This window comes from Megalobrama amblycephala, linkage group LG8 (genome assembly GCF_018812025.1).
Source record: "Megalobrama amblycephala isolate DHTTF-2021 linkage group LG8, ASM1881202v1, whole genome shotgun sequence".
Lineage (NCBI taxonomy): Eukaryota > Metazoa > Chordata > Actinopteri > Cypriniformes > Xenocyprididae > Megalobrama > Megalobrama amblycephala.
The window spans coordinates 27,585,952-27,608,963 of NC_063051.1; the positions used below are offsets into that span (position 1 = coordinate 27,585,952).

Consider the following 23,012-nt stretch of genomic DNA (forward strand, 5'->3'; position numbering starts at 1 on the left):
GTTTTCATCAAAAACCTTAATTTCTTTTCGACTGAAGAAAGAAAGACATGAACATCCTGAATGACATGGGGGTGAGTAAATTATCAGGACATTTTAATTTGAAAGTGAACTAATCCTTTAACAGAGCGATAGTACATGTATATTCAAATGCTACATTAAACAGTATAGACTATTGCCATATGACTGGACTGGTGGGAAGTGTTGCAGGTAACATTTATTAATTTGCATTTTCTCGTTTTATACCCTTTCACTGGCTGGCTGTCCGTGTGGAGGCGCTATTGCCATTGTCATTAAATGTGTGACACCGTTATCTGTGCTCAAGAACTACTGACGAATTCTACTATGGTGAATGCACGCCTAATGAATATTAATTACGTAACATGGCGACTGCCATTTACGTCATTGACTGAAGCGCCAGTGGGCGGGCGCTAATCTGACGAATAAACGAATCCAACGGCTCTGATCTGATCGTGGCGCAGGGGGTTGAATCATGAATATTAATTACGTTACGCATTCAACGCTCCTATGTGATTAGCACGTAACGTCTTTTTGTCGTAAATATTCATTAGCCAATCCTTTACCGTAGTAGGATTCATAATTTGTCCACTTGTCCAAAGCGAGTGTCCTCTTATGGAAGTGCAGTAACACGAGACAATGAGGCTCCGCATATTATCTTATGACTGGGATTGTTCAGAGAGCGACAGGCCAACGCGTTTCACCGGACCGCACGGAAAACACGAATAACAGGTAAATGCTTTTACATTTTAATCAGAATAGACATTATACTATGTATGTGTTAATAGTAATAACATTATTGGAAAGAGTTTTAATTCTGCAGCTGATTTTGTGTTTGACATAAAGTGTGACATAATGTCAGTCACTAATGTTTTTGCTTTCCAAAATATATTTCAAAAGTATTCCAGTCTCCAAAATTATCTTCCAAACTCTTCCAAGTGAACATGAAATGGTGGTGAATTAAAAGTATCAATAAACCTAAGAACAACAACAGCAACATTTACAAATTGCTTTACGCAGAACATTAATGTGCATATGGACACATGTGCGATGTGGAAATACTATAAATGAATGTTTTATTTTAAAGTTGTATATTCCTTGCTATTACTTTGCACAATTAATAATGATTTATTAAATATTATGATTTTGTTTTTGGCAATGAATCAAGTCAGAGGTATGAATGAGCTGTTTCTAGTTAAGAATAGTCGAACGTGTGACACATTTGCCTCCTGTTGGCCCCTGATGTCAGCCGACGGGCCACAGTGATGATAAGCGGGTTGTTTTTAGCGACTGGGGGCTCTTTATGTGATAGACTGTGTGGGTCTGCGGGACATAGCTTGTTCTCTTTAAACCGGGGAAACCAATCTGAGGTTAGGTCATAGATTTCAGGGAAGAGTGACGCATGTACTAGTAATGCATAAGAAACCAGACCCCATTTACACTAACTACAACAACATCAGAGTTTACTACATTAGAGGTGAAAGCAAACATGAGGCTGGTGTGAAAGTTTCCTGAACATTAATTTCTGCACAGATGTGCACTCCTGAATTTGGAAAAACTGGCAAATACACATTCAGCCGGTGTTTGTTGCAAACGGTTGGAGCACACAAGTGGTTAGTTGACATGTCAGCTCAAGCAGTATCCTTCAGTGGGATTGGATTAATAATTATTTTAAACAACATTTTTCTTATTCTTATACATGCATGTCGCTTTTATAACCCTACTGAAAGACTACACGGAAGATTTGTACTTATAAAAAATGTATTTGTCACACCACAGCAAAAAGCTAATATACTCTTAATAAAATGGTTCTAAACCCTAACTGATTAGGGTTCTTCAACTTGTAACAATAGTAGAAGCCTTTAGGTGCTGAATAGAACCATTTTTTGTAAAGAACAATTTTTTGTAAGTGCTGTTTAGAACCTTAAAGGGTTAGTTCAACCAAACATGAAAATTCGGTCATTAATTACTCACCCTCATGCCGTTCCACACCCATAAGACCTTCGTTCTTCTTCGGAACACAAATTAAGATATTTTAGTTGAAATCCGATGACTCAGTGAGGCCTCCATAGGGAGCAATGACATTTCCTCTCTCAAGATCCATTAATGTACTAAAAACATATTTAAGTCAGTTCATGTGAGTACAGTGGTTCAATATTAATATTATAAAGCGACGAGAATATTTTTGGTGCGCCAAAAAATACATAAATAACGACTTACATAGTGATGGCCGATTTTAAAACACTGCTTCAGGAAGATTCGGAGCGTTATGAATCAGCGTGTCGAATCAGCGGTTCGGAGCGCCAAAGTCACGTGATTTCAGCAGTTTGGCGCTTTGACACGCGATCTGAATCATGATTTGACACACTGATTCATAATGCTCCGAAGCTTCATGAAGCAGTGTTTTGAAATCGGCCATCACTATATAAGTCGTTATTTTGGTTTTTTTTTAATATTGAACCACTGTACTCACATGAACTGATTTAAATATGTTTTTAGTACATTAATGGATCTTGAGAGAGGATATATATACAGAGTTCCATTGATTGTAATATTCATGATCTCAGCTGTATCTAGGTGGCAGAATATGATAGAGCAGTGTGCAGAAACCCTGTGTGGCCCCCATATCGGAATATGATAGAGACATGGGAAATCAAGGTAAAATTATCAGGCCTGTTCCAACATTGTGACAGCAAGTTCTGTGCGAGCAACATACCAATAATATATCCATATATGTCCAGTTTTTTGACTCCATAGTTCTTCAAGGCTGCAACTGTTAGTGCAAACAAACACATCAACAAGTGCTGAACTTCCTGTCTTCTGCAGTGTCCAGTTCAATAAACCATAGTTTTCAGAGCGTTGTTAAACTTGATTATGAATTATAGTTCAAATTTGTAGTCAGATGATTACATTTCCCCTAATTATTATCTTATTCTTCTGGTGCTATATTTGAAGGATGTTGAAGGAACAGAAATCCCTAATCTCTATTTGAACAGTAATCCAAAACATTACAGATATTGTTTACCCCCCTCTCTGTTCTGTCTGTTCTTGTGTTCTCATAATGCCTGTAAAATTGTGTAGACAAAAGTGGCAGGAGTCCATTTGCAGATGTAGCAGAATCCACTGAAGAACTGAAGGCAGATACATGCCAAGTCATTCTGCAGTTATGTGAACATGTTAGCATTATTGCACTTCTGGTTCCATTGTCCTGAAGTCAGTGGGTTTTTTCGATGAGTTCTTGTTTAAATGCCTAAAATAAGGTCTATGGTTAACACAAGCTCAAGATATTTTCATGTTTTATTCTACGACATAAAATACACCAGTAATAATCCACTTGCGATTATAATAAGTGGTTAAATGAGTCTGTTGGGGACATTATACATCAGTACATCGAACAGGAAAATTCATCTACTCACTAGTCAGCTTCACAGCCTTGTTGTTTTCCAACTTGTAGATTTTAAATAGTTTGAAAGAGCTGTTGGAAGCTTAAAGGTGCCCTAGAATCAAAAATTTAATTTACCTTGACATAGTTGAATAACAAGAGTTCAGTACATGGAAATGACATACAGTGAGTCTCAAACACCATTGTTTCCTCCTTCTTGTGTAAATCTCATTTGTTTAAAAGACCTCCGAAAAACAGGCGAATCTCAACATAACACCGACTGTTACGTAACAGTCGGGATCATTAATATGTATGCCCCCAATATTTGCATATGCCAGCCCATGTTCAAGGCATTACACAAGGGCAGCCAGTATTAACGTCTGGATGTGCACAGCTGAATCATCAGACTAGGTAAGCAAGCAAGGACAAAAGCGAAAAATGGCAGATGGAGCAATAATAACCGACATGATCCATGATTACATGATATTTTTAGTGATATTTGTGAATTGTCTTTCTAAATGTTTCGTTAGCATGTTGCTAATGTACTATTAAATGTGGTTAAAGTTACCATCGTTTCTTACTGTATTCATGGAGACAAGAGAGTCATCGCTATTTTCATTTTTAAACACTTGCAGTCTGTATAATGCATAAACACATCTTCATTCTTTATAAATCTCTCCAACAGTGTGTAATGTTAGCTTTAGCCACGGAGCACTATCAAACTCATTCAGAATCAAATGTAAACATCCAAATAAATACTATTACTCACATGATCCGAAGCATGCATGCAGTATGCATGACGAACATCTTGTAAAGATCCATTTGAGGGTTATATTAGCTGTGTGAACTTTGTAAATGCACTGTATTATAGTCGAGAACTCGGGGGGCAGGGAGCGCGTGATTTAAAGGGGCCGCAGCCTGAATCGGTGCATAGTTAATGATGCCCCAAAATAGGCAGTTAAAAAAATTAATTTAAAAAAATCTATGGGGTATTTTGAGCTGAAACTTCACAGACACATTCAGGGGACACCTTAGACTTATATTACATCTTGTAAAAACTGTTCTAGGGCACCTTTAACAGTGGTGATGCTGAAGTCATGGTGTTGTTTATTTAGAGCTTAAAGTCACCACGAACTCAAAATTGACAGAAATCAAAATCAGCTGCATGCTTTTTTGCATGCTGGGCCCAGCATGAGATGCTGGTTTGCTGGTGACCAGCATGGGAAGCGGGAGTGCTGGTGGATCAGCCACACCAGCTCATTTTTGCTCAAGGGCAGCATTACTATGCTAGTCCACCAGCTAGACCAGCAGTATAACCAGCTCTAACCAGCATAAACTAGCCTGAACCAACATGGAATTCATGCTGGTTTATGCTGGATTTTTTCAGCAGGGTTCCTTGTAAGGAAGAGGTTTGTATCAACAAGACTAAACAAAACAAAACAAAACAAAAACTTGGGAGAGTAAATGAAAAAATCCTGATCAGCAAAAAGGAACATTGCAAACTGATAAAATAGTTAACTCTGGATGTTGTTAAATTCTGCTTGAAAGTATTATTATTCTCTCTCAATTTGTTTTTTTTTTTTTTTGTCAAAACTTGAATAGTTGCTTTTTATCATCTTCATATTTGTCTGTCTCTCTCTTTCTACAGCCACAGTAAATGTCAGTATGAGATGTCGTCCCTCAGTGCTAGCTTCGTTCAGATCCGCTTCGATGACATCCGCTTTTATGAGAACTGCGGTGGTGGGAGTTTTGGGAGCGTGTATCGGGCACACTGGATCTCACAGGACAAAGAAGTGGCTGTTAAAAAACTGCTGAAAATTGATGATGAGGTTAGTTCAGATAAATTTATTGTTATTCAATTCAATTTATTGTTATTTTTATTTGTATAGCGCTTTACACAATACACATTGTTTCAAAGCAGCTTTACAGAAAATCATGATGTAAATGTTTATAATATCTTAATATCTACATGCCTTATAGTTAAGTTATTTAGCAAATTAGAGCTGGGCAACTACATACTACATACTGTATATGGTTAAAGTTGGATATATTCATATATATATATAACTGTTTATATAGCTGTTTATATCAGCTACATTCACACAGCATCAGAATACAGTTGTCAGGCCTGTTTGAAGTGCTAAACGCAATTGTGTTCAAGCATAGATTGGTTTGTTTTGAAAGTGAGAATATGCATATTATGCAACAGAATATGTAAAAAGCAGTACATCAAATTAGCAGGATGTCCGGATACTCACTATACATAAAACAGTAGGCGAACAATACCAGATGACACACTTCACTCAAGGCCCCAATATACTGACAGCGAAGTACTTTTTCATTTTTTGCTTAGGGGTAAAAAGAAGTTCGAAATACTTGAGCACCGATACACTGTTAGCGAACATCCCAACGTTGCCCACTCTGCTGAGAGCGGCATTTAGATGAACGTGTAAATATGCGCTGCACGCTTTCCTCTCAATAACAAAATAAATACACAACATAGTGAGAAAAAAACAAGCATTTTTTTAAATAAAGCATAAGAATCTGATTATATGTTTGCACAAGCTCTGCAATTCGGTACTAGTACAACACTAAACTACAATAGATTGCTTAAAAGCAAGCAGCTTTATAGTATTAAAGGTCCCATTCTTCGTGATCCCATGTTTCAAACTTTAGTTAGTGTGTAATGTTGTTGTTTAGAGTATAAATAAAATCGGTAAAATTTTAAAGCTCAAAGTTCAATGCCAAGCAAGATATTTTATTTAACAGAAGTCGCCTACATCGAACGGCCAGTTTGGACTACATCCCTCTACTTCCTTCTTTAATGACGTCACTAAAACAGTTTTTTGACTAACCTCCGCCCACAGGAATACACAAGAGTTGCGTTTGTAGAGTGTGTTTGTCGCCATGTCGTCGAAACGCTGTTATTTTCATCCCGCAGTCCAATCACCGGGTCTGATTCCGGCTCAAATTGATAGGGTAAAATTAAAGACATGTTTACAATAATACTGAGCGCATGCATCTCCAAGTTATGGTAAGAGGCGTGACCTTTCCGGGCACGGTGCGCTCAGAGCTGTCGAATCACAACACAGGAACCGCTGGCACAATCAGAACTCGTTACGTATTTCTGAAGGAGGGACTTCATAGAACAAGGAAGTCATCAGCCCGTTTTTATGACAGTGGAAACAGCGGTATACAGATAAGTAAATTATGTGATGTTTTTTTACACGCGAAACATGAACACATGTTATATTGCACACTATAAACACAATCAAAGCTTCAAAAAACCATGAAAAACGGGACCTTTAAACATGGAAACTAGTGCCAGTGTTTCATTTCATCAGAATTACAACTTCATTTTCTACTATAAAGCATCTCTCTGGTGTCTCTCATGCTTTCATTCGTGGACGTCCGACCTCGACAGACTGAACAGAGGAAATAAATGGGAGAAAATTTCCATGTCAAAGAAGGCGGAGCCTCAGCGCACACCTACATAGTACGTAATCGCCACAGACCAATGTTAGTACGAAGGTGTTTACCAGCTGGAGCGATATTTTTACGGAAAGTTCACTTTGGCAAGTGGTTTCATACTCCCAAAAAAACTCCAAACGAACTTCATTTTGAACTTCTGATTTAGTTCGAAAAGACATCTCATCAGTTCGTTCTCCAATTTTACTTGAAGTATATCAGGGCCTTAAACCTCACTTCCATCTGGGTCACGGTACCAATGTAACCTCTCCGGTTCTACTCTCACCACGCCACGGGAGGCAAGCATGCTAACAAGTACACTAAAGCCACTAGTTGCTAGTGTGTCTCTTGAGGCCAAGGGAGTGACACTAACGTTACATTAACATGATGTAAACAGAACATACATTGCTCAAGAAGTAAATTCTTCATCAAATTCAATACATAATCCAAATGTTCAGGAATTTGGACACAGCCTGTGTGAATGTAGCCATTGTTACATCATTTCCTGTCTTCCATCCATCCATCAGACTTGTTTATTGGCATGAAAGAGGGGGAGTGAAGGGATCTACAGTTTTCCATGACCGTCTCTCTTTTTTTTCTCCCATCATCTCTCCCCCGCCTTTCTCTATTTCTCTTTGTCTACAGCCAATTTGATATACTGGAAGTGTAAAATGTAGCATCTTAATGTGGGTTTGCAGGCAGTGTGTGTTACAGTCAGTATTAATGCATGCTCAGCAGCACTGCCAGAGTCTGTTCCGCTGTTTACTGGAGTTTAGCAGCTTTCCTGGCTGATGCCATTCAGTCCGAGTCCCAGCGGACATGTCCCACAATACTGCTAATGGCTCCTTGTTCACGTACATTTCTAGTGTAATATTTGACCTCGACATACTGTAATGAAAAAATAGTTTTATGACATTGATGCAGCACTCATTTGAGCCTCAGTGTTTGACCGCAGTGTGGTGACTTTCACCTCTGCATCTGTTTTTTTTTTTCCTTCACCTCATCCAGGCTGAGATTCTGAGTGTCCTGAGCCACAAAAATATTATTCAGTTCTACGGAGCCATTCTGGAAGCACCCAACTATGGCATTGTCACAGGTAATAATAAAATGTGATCTCTTTCTGTTTCACATCCCGGATGAAGGTTTTATTGCTTTTTTTTTATTGCTTTTTTTATTGCATCACAGTTTCACCAAAAATATTAAGCAGCAAAATTGTTTTGAACATTGATTATAATAAGAACCATTATCAATAATTGAGCACCAGTAATAATTGAGCACTAAATCAGCATATTAGACTGATTTCTGAAGGATCATGTGACACTGAAGACTTGAGTAATGACGGTGAAGATTCAGCTTTGCCATCGAAAGAGTAAATTACATTTTAAAATATATTAAAACAGAAAGCAGGTATTTTAAAATCTAATAATATATCAAAATATTACTGTATTTTTGATCAGATAAATTCAGTGAGCAGAAGAGACTTCTTTCAAAAACATTAAAGGGTTAGTTCACCCAAAAATGAAAATTATGTCATTTATTACTCACCCTCATTTCGTTCCACATCCGTAAGACCTTCATTCATCTTCAGAACACAAATTAAGATATTTTTGATAAAAATGCGATGGCTCAGTGAGGCCTCCATTGCCAGTAAGATAATTAACACTTTCAGATGCCCAGAAAGGTACTAAACATATATAAACATATTTAAAACAGTTCATGTGAGTACAGTGGTTCAACCTTAAAATTATAAAGTGACGAGAATACTTTTTGTGTGGCTAAAAAACAAAATAATGACTTTTCAACAATATCTAGTGATGGCTGATTTCAAAACACTGCTTTGAACTTTACACATTTTTTTGAATCAGTGGTTAAAAAAACGTAATTATTCCAAACTTTGACTGTCCGTGTATGTCTCTCAGACCTAGTCTACAACTTTAAATGGAGAAAAAAAAATGTGAGAGCTGTAAGAAGTCTCCATTTGTTCTCCATTCCATGTCATTGCTGTCTAAGAGAAATAGATAAGATATTCTAGAGATCTCCTTTGTGATTATTCTTTCATAAGGGATGCTGTGATATCCCAAAAATTTACTACTGCCTACTGCCATGTTGTTGTGAATGTAAAGCTTTGTGTGTAATCAGGGTGTGAGGTGAGTTCATCAAGAGGACACATGCACACTTACACGCTTACACAGTTGTCTTGCCATTTTTTTAAACATCCTATTGTGATCTTTGTCTCCAGGGATGTAAATGCGCTTATGAGCAGATTTATGTGGCCTAATCATTTCTCGAGAGCATGTCTTTCGGCGGCTCTTCAGAGCGCTTGGTCAGCTGGGTATTCAGTAAATCTAACATTTGTGCATGCTGTCATCTTCTAACTCCTGCTGCCAGCATCCGCTCCATGTGTGTGTGTGTAAATGGGAAACCCTGAGTGTGCTAAGCTGTGTTTGACTTCACTCGAGGGTTGGTGATAGATGATCTCATGTATTGATTGACATCTCGACATGAGACAAGCTTTTTGTTTGTTCATCCTGCCTCTCTCTCTTGAAGTCTCTTCTCTATACAGTATGCAAAATTGGTTACAATGGCTATGTTTCCATCCAAAGTTGCGAATTTAACTTGCGCGCAAAATTGGAATATCGCATAAAACATTTGCAGCATTTCCATCCCATGTGTTCAAGAGAACAAAATTGTCACTTCCTGGGAAATTGGTGCAAAATATCTTTAATTATATTGGAAGTTGTTATAGTAAATAATAAACACTGTCATGTTATCTTGCGTTCGAATCCATGGTGTTTTGTGGACACAATCATGTGAGACTCTTCTGGAAGGTGTTTATACCAAATCATTTTGATGACAGACTTTGGCTCAGGCATTTCAGAATGATCAAACCAACATTTGAGATGCTGTGCAATGAAATTGTCACAAAGTCACGTATTTTGTTGCGCATCAAGGGTTTCTTTGTTAAATGTGTCTCTTTATGCATATGTCTTTTTATCGGAAGAAAAATCTATCCACCTCAATTGAGCGCATTTTATGTGCATTTTTAGAATTTATGCACATTTCCATCCAGTGTTTTTTTAATGCGATATCCCAAAATGCGCATAAAAATGGATGGATGAAAACATAGCTTATGACAAGCAATACACATTCATAAATACTGTAAAAATGCACTACTGCTCAAAAAGTTTGGGGCCAGTACGGTTTTGTTTTTGAAGAAATTAATACTTTTTTAAAATGAATACTTTCATCAACTTTTGAACATAGATATTAATAAGAAATGTTTCTTGAGCAGCAAATCAGCATATTAGAATGGTTTCTGAAGGGTCATTGTGGCTCTGAGGAGTAATGATGCTGAAAATACTGCTTTGTCATCACAGAATGACTTACATTATAAGATTAAAAAAAAAAAAAATCACAATATTACCTTTTTTACTGTATTTTTGGTCAAATAAATGCAGCAAAAACAAACTTTTACTGTATATGAGATAAAAAAAGGAACTTTTTTCTTCCAACACCACTTATTTTATAATTTGCATTATATTTTGGCATCCATATAACAATGGAATTATTTAGCTTTCACCTGCAATATATATCAGCTCCACAACATTTATATGACACATGTGATGATATGTTTACGGTATGTGTGTTTGTGTTGTAGAATATGCCAGCAGAGGATCATTGTATGAATATTTGTCCAGTGCTGACAGTGAGGAGATGGATATGGATCAAGTTATGACCTGGGCGATGGAAATTGCTAAAGGTATGTGTCTGAATGAACACATGTGTTTATGTAATGAGCTCAGTCACATTTTCCTTATGAGCTAATGGCTGATTCTGTGATTTGTTGCTCTGTAGGAATGCATTATTTACATGCCGAAGCCCCAGTGAAAGTCATTCATAGAGACCTGAAGTCAAGAAATGGTGAGTTCTTAGCTGTGCTGTGAGCAATTTCACAAGCAAAACATGATGATTATATACCAATGACTATTTTCTTTTCTCTCTATTAGTTGTGTTAACAGCAGACAATGTATTAAAGGTGTGTTTCCTGGTTTTCAATTCACATCCATATATATAATCTTAAGATTTAAACAGTGCCCACAATATTAATGTGGCTGTCGCTGTATAATGCATTTTTTGTCTGTGTCAGATCTGTGATTTTGGAGCATCTAAGTTGGTTTCTCACACAACACACATGTCTCTGGTGGGCACGTTCCCTTGGATGGCCCCTGAAGTGATCCAGAGTCTACCCGTCTCAGAAACCTGTGACACCTACTCATACGGCGTGGTCAGTTCTCATATTTGTATATGAATGCGTGTGATCAAGTTTTTTTTTTTTTTTTTTTTTGTCCCTGTAAAGAAAAAAGGTTCATAAAATGGGATAGTTTGAGGATGAAAATTCTGTCATCATTTATCATATGACTTTCTTTCCTTCATTCAACACAATGGGGATTTTTGAAGGATTTTGACGTACACTACCGTTCAAAAGTCTGGGCTCATTAAGATATATTTTAAAGAATTTAATTAATACCTAATTTAATATTTTTTTATTCAGCAAGGATGCATTAAACTGATCAAAAGTGACACAGAAAATACTTTTACATTGTTACAAAAGCATTCTATTTCAAATAAATGCTTTCTATTCATCAAAGAATCCTGAAATAAAAGTGTCATGGTTTCCACAAAAATATTAAGCAATAGAAATATGCAACTGTTTTCAATATTGATATTAATAAGAATTTTTATTTGATCACCAAATCAGCATATTAGAATGGTTTCTGAAGGATCATGTGACGCTGAAGCATATATATACACATATATATATATATATTAGGGCTGTCAAAATAATGCGTTAATTTTGATTAATTAATCTGAGAAAAAATAACACGTTCCAAAAAATAACGCAGATTAATCCATTCCGTATTGACCTTTGAACCTGGAGCCATTCTAGCCACCATTCGACTGTAAAATGAAGGAGGGAGACGAATGCTGCGCTGATGGACAGAACGAGCAGAGCTCCTCTCTTGTGCGCGCGAGCTCTCTCTGTCTTCGCACTCTCTCTACCTCACACATAATAATCTAAATCAACTGACACAATGCTAAAAGTTTGTAAGACCGAATCCATGTTTCACGAGGCGCATTCAGAGAATGTTTTTCCTGAATAACCGCTGGGTGTGAATAGTGCTCAAAAGAACGTCACCTCATCTTCGCACGTGCAGCTGACATAAACCACACTTTCAGTAAACAAAAAGAAAATCCTATCCAGTGGTGAAGTGTTTTCTGTGTTGACAAATCTTTTGCGATGTCCTAATAACAGTCGCGATTCGCACGCAACGCGTCAACATCCGCTAATGTCCGATTCGTGACCTAATGACTCATTTGAACAGATTCATTTTAATGAATCATGACAACAACTGATCTGTCCACACGGTCTATAATGAATCATTTACTCAAACAACTCTGAAATGAGAACATAAGTGTGCTTACCCCATTTAGCAAGAGTGGTTAGTAAAATTAGCCTTAATAATCCACAATATTTTCAGGTTATTTAAATGACAATGTGTAGTAAATTACTATAAGCCTACCTATAAAATCAGTTAGTTTAGACTGGAGTGAGGTGAAACCAGAACAAAGCAAGTTGTTGTTAGCTAGGTGCATTCAATTGTATATGGTAGAAAATTATATTATTAGTTAATATAACTTCTAAATGCTACTTTTTAATACTTTTCAGGTTTAGCAAAAAAGCATCTTCTCTTACAAAGCTATAAAATCTTTTTTTTTTTTTTGCAAAGAGGGCAAGAAAGAATTACAGTGAGAGTGACAGGTACTTTATTGTCAGTATCGGGCTCGCAGATCACGTGGGTAAGGCACTTTTTACTGTTTGTGTGGATGACCATGTCTGTCACCACTGAAGACCATTTTTGACCTGGGAAAAACCCTGCATTGATTCATTTGAATTGAAATATTTAATACTTTCACAGCAAAATTTATGTATGCGATTAATTAATTAGATGAAAATTTTTAATCGATTGACAGCCCTTTATGTATGTATATTGATAGCATAAAATGGCCACAGTCTATACAACTGCAGTATATTCCAAGTTTTCTGAAGCTATACAACAGCTTTGTGAGAGGATGAGACATAATTTTTCTTTGGTTTACTCATTCACTTTCATTGTATCTTCTGCGTTCCATGAAAGAAAGATAATCATACCGTTTTGGGATTACAGGATTACAGAATTTAAATTTTGGGGTAAACTGGTCCTTTAATTCTTAGCTAAAAATGCAGAGGATTGTATTTTAGGATTAGAATCAGTCTAAAGTAATTAAAATTATTTAAATGATTGTTCGTGCAAGGATATATATACACAAGGCTGTGTGTCTATGTATGTTTGACTGTCTGAATTAATTGTTACTTCAAGCACAGTCTGCATAGCCTTCATTCCAAGTGTTGTTCGCCCCATATATGTTTGTGTTGTGGAATATGCCAGCTTTGTTTTTTTTCTTGTAGAGAGCAATGCCAGGATGTATGGACATTGTCTGATTTATGGTTGGTTTTGCAGGTATTGTGGGAGATGCTGACCAGAGAAGTGCCATTTAAAGGTTTTGAGGGTTTGCAGGTGGCCTGGTTGGTGGTGGAAAAACATGAGGTACTGCACAGTATCCCACAATCCCAAATGTTATTACTGTAGAACCACAACATGAATGTTTACAATGTTAGTGTAGTTGTATTACTGTTAAAGTGTGCCAGTTTTCCTGTGAATATATGTCCATGTCATACATTGTTGATTATGTCGCTCTGGAAGACTTTTTCCTTGGCTTTGTTCCAAGACCTTGTGAACTGCCCTCTGCCCTACATAGACAGCTGCATCCTAACTAGAATGAAACCTCATAAACAGGCCCACATGAAATCTGTGCCCACAGAACTCATATTTCCACAGAATATGAGCTGGAATACCCCCCCCCCCCTGCGTGTTTTCATTTATCACATTTTGCCTGATTTGATCATGCTTTCAGCTACAAATACGGGATGCACTCCGAAGTGACCATTACATAGTCAGCAAATAGTTTTGCAAACAGTGGATTTCACTTAGCATGCTGCTAAGCTAATGACGCAATACTTTGAGCATAAAAATTCATAACACGTAAATATGTATAAAACAGTCCACCTTAATTAAACTGAACTACTTTAAGCAATACTTTTCAGTACTAAATGAATTTATAGTATATTTAAGATAAATAATTTATTCTCTCACTAGCTGTTTACATGCACTAATTTCCATCAGTCTGAATGAATGTAATGTGATTTCAGATTCTGAAAGTTCTGTTTATTCTGATAAACCTTAAACTTTAAAATCCAAAAACTGACATATATGTCAGAAGAGCTTTTTAGCAAGTATTTATTAAACATTCAGTCTCCTCCACTGACCAGTTTGTAAGATATAAGTAAACATATGTAAAGTAAACATATGTAAACGAATGTAAACATATGAATCATGGCACTGTGTGCTGTGCGCAAGGTATTTTTGAATCCAGTTGAGAAAATGGTAGAATTCAAGCTTTTACATGCTTAATTTTATTAGCTATACTGTCTGCCATCTTGGGATTGTCGCAGTTAGTTGTGGTATTGCTTTCCCCACAAATGCTATATGTGATGCTTCCTAAGAATTTGGCCTAAAGAATGTATTTTAGAAGGTTAATTTCACCGATTAAGATTTCAGACTTTGCATCTAGATCACACCTAATGATAACGTTTTGGAACTGTCATGTTTTATGTCCATCCTGTGGGTAACGGAACAGTATGATCATGGATTCCAGTGCTTGCTTTAGTTGGTTATTTATAGCGAACTGATCTAAAGGCTTCGCTCCGTGCGTGTACGAGAACCACTGCAACTTTTATTGAGCACAGGCATGCTTTACAGAGAGTTAAGATATATCGCGGTTCTCTTTATGCGCTTCTGCCGTGATGCCATCAGCTGAAGATCGGATTAGACCACAGTGGTTTTAGTGCTGTAGGGGGACAGTCAGGAAACCTTTTTTAGATAAACATCCCTGCCTGAGACAGAGAGGAAGGGAGCAAGTACTTATATGAGAAAATGTTGGCGAAGGGGAGTGGGAGAGGTCAAACGATGGATAAAAAGATATTTTGGTTTATGTTAAGTTCCCAGAGGAAAGGAGCACTTTCCATTCTCTCGTGGGCTCATGATTATGTGGTGTGCTAAGGCAGTTTGTCAGAAATAATACTGTGTGCAATATGTTTATTAGAGCTGCTCTTCTATTGGGCGAGCCACTTGGACAGTATTACATTCCTACATGTGTGGCTTATCAAATGGGATTCGACAAGTCTCCATTACATCGTCTCTCCTCACATGCTCTTAAAGTTCCATTATCTTGAGTGAGAACTCAATTTTATCACTTAGTAATGTAAACAGCGCCCATGTAAAAGCTCTTTGTTAATCCTTATATACCAGTTATGATATATCAGACTCTTTGAACATGGAGATATACGCTCCGTTTGAGTTGTGATGTAAACTTAGCCCAGAGGACCGCTTTGCAGCAGTTGCGTTGGGACTCGTGCTAAAATTAGAATTTTATGTAATGGCTGCTATAATGGGTTTTTGAAATGGATTCTAATGTGTGTGCATGTGTCTGTGGTATTTGTGTGGGTTATGTGTTCCAGAGGCCGACAATTCCCAGCAGCTGCCCCGCCAGCTTTGCAGACCTGATGAGATGTTGCTGGACTGCAGAGCCCAAGGTAATTGGTGGAACAGAACCGAAATTCAGTACACATGATGCTCAGTATCACTTGAATCCTATAAATTGAGGAACATCACAATAACCTAGGTCTTAGGATTCTATTTTTAGGATCAAATTTTCACAACAAATCAAGATTTTAAAATGAAATTATGCATCTTTGTGAACATCTTCACGTCAAGTCCAAAATAACAAGAATGCAAGAATCACGCAGGTTGAGTGGAGAATTAGTGCATTTGGTTAACTGTTTGGGATATGTCGCGGCCCTTACCATAACCTCAAGATTCAACACACTAATAGCGCAACTCAACTAGTCCTTGCCCCTTTAATTTGTGTATGCATTGGGCAGGATTTGTTTAAATGAGAAATATTGTAACGTACGTTCAAGACTAGAAACGGTGCGCACTGATATAGAAAACAACTCCCTTTGGAGTTACTTTGTGCTTTGTAAATTTGCAGATAGTATTTATGCTCAACATTACACACTAAAGAAAGTTAAAAATGTAAAAAAAAAAAGCATAATAGGTCCTCTTTAAGATGTAGGCCTATGCATTTTTATGAGTTCTCAAGTGAGCTATAATGAGATGTAAGCTAGAAAGTGCTTTGACCACTCAAAAAAGTGAGACAGGATGAGGATGAGGTTTTTTTTTTTTTTTGAAGGCTTGGACACAAACACACTTTGAGTTAGTTGCTGTATTACATTGTGCTAATTAAAGAATGACCATAATAAATTTGCTCTGTCATCTCCAGGAAAGGCCACAGTTCAAACAGATCCTAAGCACGCTAGAGACCATGAAAAATGACAGCAGACTGCCGGACCAGTGCAACTCCTTCTTACATAACAAAGCAGAGTGGAGGTACGTACTGTCCAGAACTTGCTAGCAACTTTTTTGAAAGTGTTTTGGCTTTTAGTATGAATATGTTAGTCTTACTCTTATCTATAAGCTGGTGTGCTCCAAAACAATGACAAAATTCGCATTTAGAAGATATAAGTGTTCAAAATCAATGATTTTGATGACATCAAACTGCCCCCCCCCCATAAATAGAAGCTGAAACTGCGGCTAAAATTGTTCAAACATTTACTATTTCTACATGGTGAATGGCACATAGTGCACTATATAGGGATAGGGAACAATTCAGACAGTGTTAATATGTTTTCCATTAGGGCGAATGAAGTCTGTTTTCACACAATAGCACATAGCAGATGATATGCACGAGTGGGCGCAAGACCAGAAAATGTATCAGACCTATTTGAATTCTGCACAGAATGCTATATTTTAAAGGGATATGGAGGAGATTAGGAGGAGAAACGGTTAGAGATTAGAAGAAACTGAGGCTTTACCAAGCTCAACAGCTAATATAATATAGACGAATCGCTATGGCAATTTTTAAAAAGGGGAGGAGCTGTTCGATATGTACCGCCCTGTCTTCCTGTCTCAGTGGAAATTACGTCAACACATTGAATAATGCTGTGCATTTCAAGGCACTTCAGTGGGCCTTTAAATTAAATATACTATATATAAATGTAAACATTAAGAATTATTTAATTTATTCACAATTATGGTTATAAGCATTATGACAAAGATGTCAAAAGAGTTAGGAATTATTTTCTCTATTTATTGTTTAAAAAAATAATAGCTACAAATGACACAAGCGTGATTCACATGGACACATAACCTAACAGTAAAAAGTGTATACTTTGGGCACATATAACAATCAATAGCCAAATGAAGCCAAATGTAAGAGACATGAACAATGTGGAAATTACTAAAGAAAAATAGTGCACTATGTAGGGGATAGGGAACGATTCAGACAGTGTTAATATGTTTTCCATTAGGGCGAATGAAGTCTGTTTTCACACAATAGCACATAGCAGATGATATGCACGAGTGGGCGCAAGACCAGAAAATGTATCAGACCTATTTGAATTCTGCACAGAATGCTAAATTTTAATGCAATATGGAGGAGATTAGGAGGAGAAACAGTTAGAGATTAGAAGAAACTGAGGCTTTACCAAGCTCAACAGCTAATATAATATAAACGAATCGCTATTGGCAATTTTTAAAAAGGGGAGGAGCTGTTCGATATGTACCGCCCTGTCTTCCTGTCTCAGTGGAAATTACGTCAACACATTGAATAATGCTGTGCATTTCAATGCACTTCAGTGGGCCTTTAAATTAAATATACTATATATAAATGTAAACATTAAGAATTATTTAATTTATTCACAATTATGGTTATTATGACAAAGATGTCAGAAGAGTTAGGTATTATTTTCTCTATTTATTGTTTAAAAAAATAATAGCTACAAATGACAAGCGTGATTCACATGGACACATAACCTAACAGTAAAAAGTGTATACTTTGGGCACATATAACAATCAATAGCCAAATGTAAGAGCCATGAACAATGTGGAAATTACTAAAGAAAAATATTTCAATTCGTCCATTCATTTGTAACAACTAGCAAAACAAATGTGTATGTTCATTAATGTACTTAAAATACACTTGTGAGGTATTTTGGAGCAGAAATATGAAGATTAAATCATTTAAAAATGATCATAATTACTTTCTGTAAATTTTAACTGGTATTGAACTTGACACTTGCTTTTAAACTTCTGTAAATAGCAAGAGTAGGTTTTGTTTCTTTAGATGTACGAGTTGCAAGAACAAAGACAAATGGAGGAAACAAACAATGGGTGCTGGACTTTAGCAGCGCTGCAGTGCATGAAGGGAGAAATGAACTGAGAGGAATGGAAAAAGCGAAGAGCAGAAGTGGGGAGGAAGAGGGAGGGTGAGACATTCTGGAAACACTCCTCATGAGAGTGGTAGAGAAATCAATTCTAGCAGAAGGAAAGTTTTGAGAGTGTGTGTGGAGAGGTTTTGGCAGGGGCTGATATGGCTTTTGAGGGCAGAGGGGTTGAGGAGGGGGGCATTCTGGCCTTACTTCACATACCTGTTTATAAATAGCCACACTAAAGGCTTTGTGTGGGGGGTTTGATTGTTTAGCATACAGTACCACCTGCTGGCACAGACAGAAATTGCAGTCAAATTCTTTTAGGTCAAAGGTGCATTTTGATGTAATAGCCCTATTTTTATATTTGCATGCAGATGTATTGATTTTTGTGTTGGTAAAACTTCCTGTGTCTTTTCTCTGTAAGGTGTGAGATAGAGGAGACGCTGGAACGCTTGAAGCAGCTGGAGAGGGAGTTGAGCTGTAAGGAGCAAGAGCTGGCGGAAAGAGAAAGAAGATTGACAGAGTGGGAAAACAGACTCATGGAAAGATCCCGATCCTGCACCCCTGTAAGTCTTCACCATTCTGTGTTTAAAATAACTAGTCATCCTGCAACCATACTTCTGCTTACTATGTACTACATAATCTATAATATTGCAATCCAGAAAGGGTGAGTTCGAGAATCCTTAATTATTGCCATTATTATATTGCAATTCTGTTTGATTACACTAGTGGACACTTCACCTTCATGAAGTGTGTCATTTTGGTGCCACTAGTGGCATCGAGCAGAATTTTAATATAATAATGTGGATTCTCAAACTCGTCTTTTCTGTGATTGTACAGACAAACAGATCCAAAAGGCCAAAGTAGCTGGTCTGAATGTTTTAATAGTGTCACAGTGTTTACTGTTTCTGGTGGAAATCCATCTATGAATGACTTATTTGTCTCTGCATGTTAATCTGAGATAGGAGAAAGAAATTACACACTATGATTTTAATCAAGAGTTTTACATGATACCCTACACACAATACACAGCTTTAATATGCTGAGATTGTGTTTTCACATGATCTGCAGCATTCCTATGATGTAGAAAGTCACAAAGGAGAAGTGAAACTTTAACAAAGTCTGGACTCAAACAAACTTTGCATTGTGTGCAACATTAGTGGTAGTGTTCCTTGATTGTGTAGTGAAAATTTAGTCAGACATAGTAGGTCATCTGAGTAGAGAAAATCTGCATAATACAGTATTGTGCTCTGGTGAGAAAGAAAGAAGCATGCTTTAGAATACTTTTTAAAAGACTACTTATTACAGAAATAATATACTTTAAAAGAATATTCTTACGTGCAAATTGATTATGTTTTCAGACACTTAACTACATGTTAAAGGTGCCCTAGAATCAAAAATTGAATTTATCTTGGCATAGTTAAATAACAAGAGTTCAGTACATGGAAAAGACATACAGTGAGTTTCAAACTCCATTGTTTCCTCCTCCTTATATAAATCTCATTTGTTTAAAAGACCTCAGAAAAACAGGCGAATCTCAACATAACACCGACTGTTACACAACAGTCGGGATCATTAATATATACGCCCCCAATATTTGCATATGCCAGCCCATGTTCAAGGCATTACACAAGGGCAGGCAGTATTAACGTCTGGATCTGTGCACAGCTGAATCATCAGACTAGGTAAGCAAGCAAGGACAATAGCGAAAAATGGCAGATGGAGCGATAATAACTGACATGATCCATGATATCATGATATTTTTAGTGATATTTATAAATTGTCTTTCTAAATGTTTCGTTAGCATGTTGCTAACGTACTGTTAAATGTGGTTAAAGTTACCATCGTTTATTACTCTATTCACGGAGACAAGAGCCGTCACTATTTTCATTTTTAAACACTTGCAGTCTGTATAATTCATAAACACATCTTCATTCTTTATAAATCTCTCCAACAGTGTGTAATGTTAGCTTTAGCCACGGAGCACTATCAAACTCATTCAGAATCAAATGTAAACATCCAAATAAATACTATACTCACATGATCCGAAGCATGCATGCAGTATGCATGACGAACATCTTGTAAAGATCCAGGGTTATATTAGCTGTGTGAACTTTGTTTATGCACTGTTTTATAGTCGAGAGCTCGGGGGGCAGGGAGCGCACGATTTAAAGGGGCTGCAGCCTGAATCAGTGCATAGTTAATGATGCCTCAAAAGAGGCAGTTAAAAAAATTACTTAAAAAAAATCTATGGGGTATTTTGAGATGAAACTTCACAGACACATTCAGGGCACCTTTAATTGCAGTTAAATAAAAATGTATTCGATTTTACAATGCTTTTTTGGTCCACTCAAGTAGGACTTAAAGGGCTAGTACATCCAAAAATGAAAATTCTGTCATCATTTACTCACCCTCATGTCATTGCAAATGACTTTTGTTCATCTTCAGAACACAAATGAAGATATTTTTAATAAAATCTGAGCAATTTCTGTCCCTCCGTAGACAGCTACGCAACTACCACTTTGATACTTCAAAAAGTTCATAAAGAGATCGTAAAACTAATCCATATGAATTGAGTGGTTTAGTTCAAGTTCTCTGAAGAGACACGATCACTTTATACGATGAACAGATTGAATTTAGGCTTTTATTCACATGTAATTCACTCTTTATAAACTTTTTGAAGCAACAAAGTGGTAGTTGTGTAGGCAATCACCGGAGGTACAGAAGCCGCTAAGATTTTATTAAAAATATCTTCATTTGTGTCCGAAGATGAACTAAAGTCTTACGGGTTTGGAACTACATGAGGGTGAGTAATTGATGACAGAATTTAAATTTTTGGGTGAACTAACCCTTTAAGTGCATTACATGTAATACAAATACTAATATGAATACCACATTACAGTTAAAATTATAATCCTGTATTTTAAATGTGCTTTAGTATGATTAAAATGTGTACTACTTTAAAGCATGACAAAAAGTGTACTTAAGAGTATTGAGAAACAGTCATGAATGTGTACTCTCTAAGAAGAGTGTACTCTCTTAAATGGCTTTTTATTTCATTAATATTATATTATCTGTTCTAAAGTATTTCTTCAGCTAGAAATAATGTTTGTAAGTATATAGTATCTCTAAAAATATTTTTAAAAATCCTTATCATGGAAAAATGATGAAAATTCATATATCAGAAAGAATAGGAACACTGTAGTATCCCATTAACCTAAATGTAAGTTTTCAGATACATTTCCACCTCTAATTCTAATGACTATCTACAAACTTTTAATTGACTTCGTGTTCTTTTTGCAGCTGTTTTCACATATCTCCCCCCTGGCGGCCACTCTCAGTGCCGAGTCCTTCTATGAGGCTCACATGGAGGAGAGCAATAGCTCGGAGGTCAGCTGTCAGATTTCATCAACCTGCAATAACGGGGATCTGGGCCAGGCCAGCCTACAGAAGCTCATGCTGGGATTCGGGGGTGTGTTTGACCTGGATATGAACATTCCCAGCGGTAACCTCGTCCGCCAATCAGGGATGCAGTTGAACATGCAAGCAAAGAAGAATTCCTCCAAGTCCTGCAGTGTCCGTGAAGGACGTAAACTGAACATGGCCATCACCATGGACGACTTTGGCTGGTCTGACGACGACAGCGATTAGTGGAGGGCAGCCCAGTACGATAGGGTGGGGTTAGATGGGGTCACAGCCGGTCTAAGGTCAAATATCGGGAGTCTGAGCTAGTAAAATCAATTTCCAACAGTTGTAATTAGAAGTTTAAACTGTAAAGATTGATCTGAATATTTTAAAAGATTGTTGCACCCATGTGTGGTATGTTTCAGTGCAAAAAAAAATAAAATAAAAATGCGTTATTTGATCCAGAGCAGAATATTACACTGCCCTGTTAGCAGTAGGGCTGTTTTCTGAATTTACCGGCTAACCAGTACAAATACCCTTTGATAAATATCAGGCACGATGAACGATACTGCATTGTAATTGGGAAGATACAGGGTACTGCATAAATGCCCATAAATGGCAGGATTTACCATCGGTAGGAGGGATTTACCTCTGCCTCCTCTGAGTGAAACACCAGATCATACTGAGATTTCCCCTGTGAGATAGTCACATTTACAATATTTATAAAGTGTGAGGTGAGATTTAATGGGATTTCTGAAGCTGTGTTTTTGTAAAGCCCTGAAGTTTTTATAAAATAAAGGAAATACTGAAAAACTTGTGTGAAATGGGTCAAACTGCAAGGGAACATTTCCAGTATTTACCTAAAAATATTTTAAGTTGAACAAAATATTATAATTCCTGAGTTTTTTCAAAACTTCCATCAAGGAAATATGTCTTCAGCCTTTTTACTTTTATCCTAAGACCACTTAATTCATGGTGCTTGCTGAGGCAAGACTGTTACTATCGCTCAAGCTTAGGTTTATGGATTTGAACAAACCTCTAACACTGAGTATTACATTTCAGCACTGAACTTGTCCTGCATTGTTTGGGGTATGGGCATAAATGATACATCAAATTATGTGATAGATAAAACAGGTCAAAATAATGCTATAAGACCTATTTAAGAACCACAATATAAGGTAAGATATTTCTGCTATAATTATGACAAAGCTGAAACTGGGACACAAACAGTTATTTAGGGGAAAGAAAAAAAAA

At 36.9% G+C, this 23,012-nt stretch overlaps 1 protein-coding gene across 2 annotated transcripts; it reads left to right on the top strand.

Annotated features, from left to right (window-relative positions):
- The first annotated feature begins 48 nt into the window (after nucleotides 1–48).
- LOC125274155 (mitogen-activated protein kinase kinase kinase 20) lies at nucleotides 49–22,556 on the top strand. Of its 2 annotated transcripts, none has more exons than XM_048200309.1 (12): nucleotides 49–71; nucleotides 5,046–5,226; nucleotides 7,874–7,961; nucleotides 10,524–10,625; nucleotides 10,721–10,786; nucleotides 10,873–10,901; nucleotides 11,013–11,150; nucleotides 13,426–13,512; nucleotides 15,543–15,617; nucleotides 16,367–16,473; nucleotides 18,778–18,919; nucleotides 21,657–22,556. In XM_048200309.1, the coding sequence occupies exons 1-12, from the start codon at nucleotides 61–63 to the stop codon at nucleotides 22,002–22,004; spliced, it is 1,374 nt and encodes a 457-aa protein (XP_048056266.1). In that variant the 5' UTR covers nucleotides 49–60; the 3' UTR covers nucleotides 22,005–22,556. The 2 variants fall into 2 exon arrangements, with proteins under 2 accessions (XP_048056266.1, XP_048056265.1); XM_048200308.1 differs by lacking the exon at nucleotides 49–71 and adding an exon at nucleotides 447–747.
- Nucleotides 22,557–23,012: the final 456 nt, after the last annotated feature.